Here is an 8995-nt window from a genome sequence, read left to right as displayed (position 1 = left end):
TCATCTTTTTTATAATAAAGTTCATAATAAAGTTTACGAACAATCAATGACAGCTACACTTTTATTGTTTATAAGTACATTTAATATAGCTTTCATTTCCCACATAGATAGGAAAACAACCTCTTATACAGTAAATACACAATACAAAAAAAACACAACACCACACAAACTTCACTTTTACATATAACAGAGACACAGCTAAATAACATGTCAGAACAAACAAAAATTAGACAAAAAAAAGAGACAAAAAATAAAACAAAGAAAGAAAAGGCTCAAATACAGATTTAAAGTGAGATAAGGCCAGTGTCATGCTGCAGTTAACTGGTTGTTCCTAATTTGTAACAACTTTGTTCTGAAAGGCCATGACGAGTCAGTTCTTAGTATAATCCACTACAATTTAAGGGAAGGAAAAGCATCTGAGACACAGATTAAAAAAAAAAATCTACAAACTGGTTACTTAACTGGTTACTCAAATCTACAAACTGGCTACTTAAAAGTTTCCAGTCCTTCCCATTTGCTTTCCAGACTATCGCAATTTCTTTACTGGCCAATTTCATCTGAATATTGCAGATGCCCTGGGTGAGCTGCAAGATATACTATGAGCTAAAATCCACAATTGTATTCCAAACGACATTCACATTGAAACAGGCCATAAAAGATGAACCTGTTACAGGGAAACATTGTATTTTTCAAAAGTCCATTTTTACTGCTCTTTGCAGCACTTTATTAACAACACGGAGCATAAACCCCTTCCTTTAATACCCTCCTGCCAGAGGAAAGGCATCAATGATGAAGCGCACTATGGTGGCCAGAGAGAGGGCAGCCATTTGGGTGCCCACAACACTTCAGGTCCTTCATGACCCACACACCAGCTTAGATTCGAGTTACAGGTTTTTTCTCAGAACTCTGCAGTGAGCTCGTCTCCCAGCGGCGGAAGGTGCTGCCTCTGAGTTGAACTCGGCCACATGTGGTGAGGCAGTATATCTTTTGCAGAACGGCTCGTCGAAGCAGTATATAGACCCACGGATCCAAAATCTGGTTGCAGGATGCCATACGCACCCCTGTTAGAAGCAGTTTCTGGTAGTACTCAGTCTGGTCTTCAATATTCCCTTGGTATGACTGGATCACAGTTATTAGGTCGAAGCTCTACGAGGCAAGAAAACATTACAGAATTGTTCATAATCATCAAACTGAAATAAACATTAAATATATAATATATCAGATATACACATTAACATAGAAATAGAGCAGAATAAAAAATAATGGAGTTTAACTAAGAAATCTCCAGAAGAGCTATTATCCATTGTAGCTATTTAATGCTCCGAGTAATACCTGGGAGGATATTTTTGTCATGCCATATAAGACACAGAGCACTGGGAACAATATTCACTGGTTCGTTAAACAGAACTCTTGAATAAATTGGAAATATTATTCTGCATCTTTGGTTTGGTTGTGTACATGCTCCTGAGATATAACATCAATCACGTTTTTGATGTCCGTTGATGGTGCCAAGCGCACGGTTTTCTAAAAGCAAAAGAAAACAGAAAAATGGAGGCAGAGTGGAGGAGACATGATCAGTCCGATCAGTGTTGCCAGATTGATACTGGGAATAATAGCTTGATGACAATAGATATATTTCTGAACCCAAGTGTTCAGTAATCATGTGTGTTAAATACACAAATCAGAAGTAAATCAAAACGATGAAACAAACACAAAAGATTGTTTTTGTGTGGGCTGTAACTCTTTCAAGTGGGGTTAAATCTCCAATAATGTGGACAGCTGTCAGACATCCCTATGGGCTCATCCCCTTTTAAATGTAGTTTATAAAAACCTTGCTGAAAAGTTAATAACCTGGTGACAGAAATCAAGTTAACTAAACTAAAAGGGCTGGGTGGGTAGTTAGATCCTCTTCTCCAAGATACAGAAAACTAGCAATGTCTTGTTTGCATCTCCTCATTTCTGTAAATCCTGAAGACATACTTCATGTGACATTATCAAAATGCCTCATGTGAGGCATTTTGAAAACAGGATGAACACACAAATAATTTCAAGGCACGTCCATATTAACAAGGAATTTATGACTATCAACTTACAGAAATAATGGAACTTGCCATAAATGTTTAAGCATTTTAGCAATAGTGGCAGTAAGAGCCCAGAAAGTAATGGCATAAATGCCCATGGCATAAATGTAATGTAATGTACATTTATTAGGTATTTATATACAGGATTAGATGGCCATGCATTCATTAAGATGACTGTGCATTCAGTTTTTATTTACTCACCAGGAGAGGGATCCAGCAGATACATGAGGTGACTGTAATCCCCAAGAGCTGAGCCACCATCTCAATGTCATGCGACTTGCTGAAGCGGCGGTTGGACGTCATTTTGCGCAGCCGCCCCCTCACCAGCGTGATTGCGCTGATGGAGTTACACACGAGGGCGACCACCAGGGAACCCATGCCCAGCAGAGAGAAGAACGCGACGAAGGCCAGGTCGCTGCCCTGTATCTTACCCAGAACCCTGATGAAGCACCAGGTCCTAGGGTGCTGGTACGTATACTGTCCCAGGTTTAAAGATGGCAGCAGGGCAACGAGGAGTGCCATCAACCAGATCATGGACACCGCCAGCTTTGTTCGGGCTGTGCTGACTAGCGAGGCGTGGAACAGAGGCTTTGTCACACCCAGGCAACGCTCAACAGCCATGGCACAGCCCAGGAAGAGTGGACACAGGCCGAAGAAGACCATGCAGCCCCCCAAAAACTGACAGTAGGGGTCCACGCTTGCAAAACCCGCCTCTGCCATCTCTGGGTCACTCTCCTGGGTCGCCGCTGCTGAATAACGTCTCAGGACCATGGAACCGGAGATGAGATGGCCGACTAAGTCTGTTGCCACCAGGGAGCTGGCAAAGAGGAGGAACGTCGCTTTAGACCTGCGCCGCATGCGGTTGTAGGCTTTTGCCAGGATGAAGAGCGCCACCATGTTAGACAGAATTCCCAGGGTCATGGACATTCCAGCCATCGTAGGGCTGCTTTTTGCTGTGACGTTCTGGGCCACCGCTGCCACACTGGCCGTGCCCTGGGTCTGGTTGGTGAGGGGCATTGAAGATGAGTTGCAGTGCTCCATGGCCAGCATATCTGTGCTCAGCAACTGCCAAGGCTCCTCACAAACACAAGGGCTTCTGGGAAATAGAAATAGTATACAGTATGCATTTAAAATGTGGCCAACTATGACAGGGTTTACTTGTTTTAATACAAAGCTGTGCAATATCTGCGGAAATGTTGCACAGCTGTGAAATGTGAAAATACTGACTATTCCATTACATAGTTGCCTCAAACCAGACAGCGAGGAATGGAGGGCAAGTTACAACACCTCTCAGTCAAGCCCGGAAACCAGCAGTCGACTCTCAAAGGATTCCCTGTCACGGTGCCGTACACAGTGGTGGCTTTATGCAAGGTAAAGAACTTACTGCTTGCTGAACTGGGTGTTCAAACTGCGTTTAGCATCATTTCCTAACTTCCTCATCACCCATGTAATCTGTCATCACCACACGGTGAAGGATATGAACACAAAGGTGCTGTTTTCCTTCCCTTTCATGACAGAACACCATGTGTCTGCAAAGGACTATGAGAACATTTGCAAATTCCCGAATAAGTTTAAGCACACAAAAGTAATTCCACATATGATTATTTTCATCTGCAAAACTAAAAAACAGTTTAATAAATAAACATTTTATAATAAAAATGGTGTAGTCAATGTAATAATAATTAAAAAAAACGTTGAAGCAGGAAGAAAATTACCTTTACATCGTTTCAAATGAAATTTTCACGAACGTCCCGTTGCTTCAAATCCGGCGTAGTCCAGCGCGCGGTGTCTGATTTAAGTGATAAAATATGATTCAGACTGGCCGGAAAAAAGTCCCCCTCCACGTGCGTAAAGCCGCTGCGCAGCTCCAGAAGGACTCCTCATTCTCCCTCACGGGCCGTGCAAGTTAGGCAGCGCGGTAGTACGGACCGAGGGGACATGTGCGCAGCACAGCGTCGGCGAGGTCCGCTCCTCAACCCCTTTATGGGCTGCGGCTGCGCGGTGCGCGCTGCGCGCTGCGCGGTCCCTGGGCGTCTCCGTTACGCGCAGCGGTGAATGAGCGCCTCGGGAGACACGCCTGCCTGGATTCTTCCGCGCCGTCAGAGTGTACTGGGTTCAGACTCGTGCTGGTGTGAATGTGCCTTTTGGCCACATTTTCCGAAAGGAGGAAAGTGTCGGTATAGAGAGTTCGCGTGTACCAAAAATTCGTGCATGTAGTATGAAGTGTAATACAATTTCAGCAACAACCACAGTTTAAAACCTGAATTAAATTAAACTTAAACAGTTTGTAATAGTGAGAGACAAAGATACAGATATAAAGATATATAATTACCTTAATATAGAAAGTGCATTGACTATTCCAGCAGACCGACGAAGCAAGCACACAGTAACTCATAAAAGAAAAACAGTATAAAGCTGAGGAAGCAAGCACACACACACACGCACACACAAACACACATGCACACACACATTCACACACACATGCCAGTATGGGGCAGTGGTGGCCTAGCGGGTAAGGATGCGGCCCCGTAATCAGAAGGTTGCCGGTTCGAATCCCGATCCGCCAAGGTGCCACTGAGGTGCCACTGAGCAAAGCACCGTCCCCACACACTGCTCCCCGGGCGCCTGTCATGGCTGTCCACTGATCACTCAGGGTGATGGGTTAAATGCTGAGCACAAATTTCACTGTGTGCACCGTGTGCTGTGCTGCTGTGTATCACATGTGACAATCACTTCACTTTTATTTTTATTTTATTATTTATAGGCATAAAAAGGTTTTGGCATAACAAGATTTTGTAAATACTGTTATTATCTTTACAATAATATTTCTTTCAGTGACCAAATACAAAAATCTTTTCCTGTTGTGTACACTACTAAAACACTTATTGACACAGTGTAGGTATAAGAATTCCTGACAATTGATTTGCTTTTGGCCATTTTGGCCATTTTGACAGGCAGACAAAGCGCACATGAGGCAATAATAGTCTCATACAGCTAAGTAAATAGTCTAAACTTTGAATCTAAAAATCAAATAGCGTGAGGACATAATGGCTGCTGAATACATAATTTGGTTTTACACTTTTGCCCTCGTAGTGGACACCTGCACTGTGCGCTAAAGCACCCATTACCGTATGCTGTTAATTAACTTCAGAGTCAATGGTTCGTTCTTAAAATTGATTTAGCTGTTTGATGTTTTTGGTCTTTTGCAATTATTTAGTATTAATGTAATGCATTTTTAAAATTTCAAGGGGATTACTGCCTGTGCAAGGATAAAATGAAACAGGCATGCTGGGCATTGCTGGTCCACGCTGCACTCCTATGTCAACAGAGAACGTTTCCCTTCAGACCAATGAAGAAACGGGAAATGACAGTGTGACATAACCTCTGTTAATACTGAATAAACAGCAGAAAGCACTGTTGGATCCTCAATGCTTCACACATATGTCAGTCTCAGGGTGATATTTAGGTATTTACTTTGGAAAACAAATGCAGCCACTGATCAAGGCTTGGCAGCATGACCTGTGTCTCCAGCTTTCAGTTCAGTGTGGTTCCTGAAGACATTTTCCATTCTCAGAATGAAAAGTAGGTGCTCTGTTGCTATGATGTAAAGCAGTTTTGAAATGCAAAGATCTGTTTCATTAGCCAAAGAAATTCTTACAACAACACTTCAGCCTTAATAGTTTATTTTTAATGTTCAAACAATCAAACCATCATCTTTTTTCCCCCCTGGCCTGTCAGTAATACAGTCTCTCTGTAGCAGTCAAACTGTCATCTAATATAAAATAATTCACAATATTAGGACATAGGAGGCTTATTTTAGCAACAGCGAACAATCCTTCTACTGGGGTTTTTCAATAACAAATATCTCAAACCAGAATGGCCTACTTGAAACCTACTCTGCAATGTCCTTTCCCCAATGCATCATGTTGCACCATAACCCTGCTCTGTCTCATTGCATGCTCACTCTACCCTGAAAGGGGGTCCCTTTCTGACTTTCTATGGCTTCTCCCTTTTTTAATTTGTGTGCAGAAAGTGTTAAAGTCAGAGGGTGTCAATATTAGGCCATGGCAAAGCCCATTGCTTGTGATTTTGGGCTAAATATGAAATAAAGGTTTTGTTGTTACTTCCTATTCAGCATTTGTATGCTTGCTTTAATTTCTGAAAATGTGGAGGATTTCATGGTTTCATGCATCTAGTCATTTGTGAAAATGCATATGCAAAAAATCTAGATTTTTTTTTTGGGTGAGATGTTCAAAGTTTTGGATTGATGTACAATTTGGGAACTTCAGATGACAACAGCGTGAGATGTTCAAAGTTTTGGATTGATGTACAATTTGGGAACTTCAGATGACAACAGTGTGCCATAAATACTGGAGAAAGGGAGAGCAGACAAAATTTCAAGGTAACCAAATTCAGCTTGTCGACAGGTTTAAAAAAGAAAACCTCTTCAAGTTCATAAGCTCATCATGTCCTGCTAGCTGAATAAGAAGGTGTATTTGTAATTAAGTTAATTCTGAATCTGCATACACTGTACATTCTGGTTTTGTGTTGCTATGTGTATATTTAAACTATTTTTTCTCTGACTATCCAGTGTGTGACAAGGCTTTTCTTAAAAAGCTTCAACAATCTTCCTGTGTGTCACGATGTCACAGAAGTAAACATGCTTGTTGAAGAGAAAGAAGCAAAAAAAAAATCCCAATACATTTGGATTAACCAAAGTGCAACAGCTGTCTATGCTTAGAACAAATTGCATAATACCTTAAATAAGATCTGGATGGAAATGCACTTTCCTCAGGGTAGGTGTGGATTCAATTCCACCTTAACCTCATACTTTTCCAAAAATGTTATCAGATGCAGCAATGGCTCGTAAAAGAATGCAGGTCTGATACATCAAACAGAGGTCTGTCATGACTTGTTAGAATTATTCTAAGCTTTGCTTGAGGACATGGAAAGGACTGAAGGAGCAAAAGTCTTTTGGTCTGCTGGTTGCTGGTTAATACCGCCAAAGATGCTCATCCCCCAGAATTCCAGAGATCCTCTCTAGCCCACAACTGGTTTAACCACACACAAGTAAAAATGTGTCCTTCCTTCCCCCAAATCCCTGTGGTCATATGGAGGAAGTAAGAGGCCATATGCATGTTTCCAAAAAATCCAAAAACGTACACTCATAATTTATTTCCCATGAGTAAAAGTTGACTTTAATTCACTTGTATTACATTATTGCTCCCTTAACACCCCAGAGAAATATTCTCTGTTTTTGCTCCAAGACTGTTCTAATAAAAGGGGCAGTCAATGGTGCTGAATGTCAATGTTTTTAAGGTGTTAAATCTGTAAGATCTTTAGTTTGTTTTCTGCAAAAAATGAAATTTTTATACAGTTGATCCTCTGCCTTTGTTTTGGATTCAGAATATGTCTTATATTCTATATATTCTTATATAAAAAGCCATAAAACTTTTAAGTTTTAGTCTATTTAAATCTCATTAACATTAGATAAAAATAGGTCTGTAGATTGTAAAGGGCACAATTTGGTGTGTACTGGGCAATCGTGCTTAATCAGAAATAAGTGATTGGTTGGAGTCTGTGCTCATGTTGTTTCTTTGTGCATGTAAGAAGATTGGCAAATCTTCTGAATGGTAAATTGTATGTCTCATTGCGAGATCGTGTGCACCAAGCTGTAAAATTAACCTCCTTGGAGTTATGACACACAGTAGTAAGTGTACAGGGGATAAATTAGGAGTACCCTAACACACCCACTGGCAGAACTCCACTGAACCACTGAAAAACACAACATGTTTTGGAGGTCAAGCATGAACAATGTTTCTGTGGCTCTGGCATTTAACAGTAACCAACCTGAAACATATTTTTATATGATCACTGATTGCAATATATTCAATGATCAATTAATTGAAGGCCTTAGTTCTCAAACTGTTGGTACTCAGGCTCCCTCTAGTGGCAGCCCAGTAGTCCCAGAGACTATTATTAATATTCACAACTGCTTAAACGGTGTTTCAATATTGTCAATATTGTCTTATCATCCTCAGTGTAGTACAGTTAATATCCCTTGATGTGTGTTTGCTTTATTGACAGTGGGTGACAGCCAGTACAAAACAATATTCATATTAGGAATAAAATTGCCTTCTGTGCAAAAATCTAATACATGGAATTTATATACAATGCTGATATGAGGTTAATGCAATTCTTTACCAATGGGTCAAATACATTTAATCTAATATGCTTTTATGACTGTGACTACTGAAGTTCAACTGCAAGGCTCCAAATAAAATTGTTCTCAAATTTTAAGATCAGAAAGCTTGAGTGTTACAAATCATTTTCATGGTGCATGCAAAAGCTGAAATAATGATTGTGGTATCATAATGAACATTTCTGGGTTGATGTGTGACACTTTGGTAGGCAAAAGACACTCTACCCACATGCCTTACATGTTGCATACACGCTATTTGTGCAAATGAACCAAACTTAGCGTCAACTCTATTTTTAGTGCAAACCAGATCTTTGCTCAGGTGACTTGAGAACCCACAGCATGATTTTAGTGGGTAATTTGTATTTGTGAGTTCTGTAAATGCATTTAATCAAATGCACATTTCTTAAGGACCATGCAATTTTCTGTAGATTGCAGTCCCTTTTGGTGCTGTTCATTTGGAAAGATCATCTGTATGGGGAAAGAGTTAATGTCAAAGATATAATTAGAGACTAAGTTGGTCCAGGATGAATATCACCACTAGGATATCAGATTGTCCTCAAAATAACTTTTTTATGAAGATTCAGGATGTTTATTTAAAGTTACGACAAGACACCGTCAGTTCTCAATTAAACCAGCTTTTTTCTCATGTGACTTGACCAGATCTTTGTTCACAAGACTTGAGAACCCACGGCATGATTTTAGTGGGTAATTT

The 8995-nt window shown here is 40.5% G+C and overlaps 1 protein-coding gene across 1 annotated transcript; it reads right to left on the bottom strand.

Moving 5' to 3' along the window:
* Positions 1–66: 66 nt before the first annotated feature.
* On the bottom strand, positions 67–4081 carry ptger1b (prostaglandin E receptor 1b (subtype EP1)). The gene is made up of 3 exons (XM_028985230.1): positions 3797–4081; positions 2283–3177; positions 67–1146 (listed from the first exon to the last, which is right to left on the bottom strand). The coding sequence occupies exons 2-3, from the start codon at positions 3129–3131 to the stop codon at positions 874–876; spliced, it is 1122 nt and encodes a 373-aa protein (XP_028841063.1). The 5' UTR covers positions 3132–3177; positions 3797–4081; the 3' UTR covers positions 67–873.
* Positions 4082–8995: the final 4914 nt, after the last annotated feature.

This window comes from Denticeps clupeoides, chromosome 7 (assembly GCF_900700375.1).
Source record: "Denticeps clupeoides chromosome 7, fDenClu1.1, whole genome shotgun sequence".
Classification (NCBI taxonomy): domain Eukaryota; kingdom Metazoa; phylum Chordata; class Actinopteri; order Clupeiformes; family Denticipitidae; genus Denticeps; species Denticeps clupeoides.
Note: the sequence above shows the minus strand (reverse complement) of the source record. Positions and strands in the feature narration are given on the sequence as shown.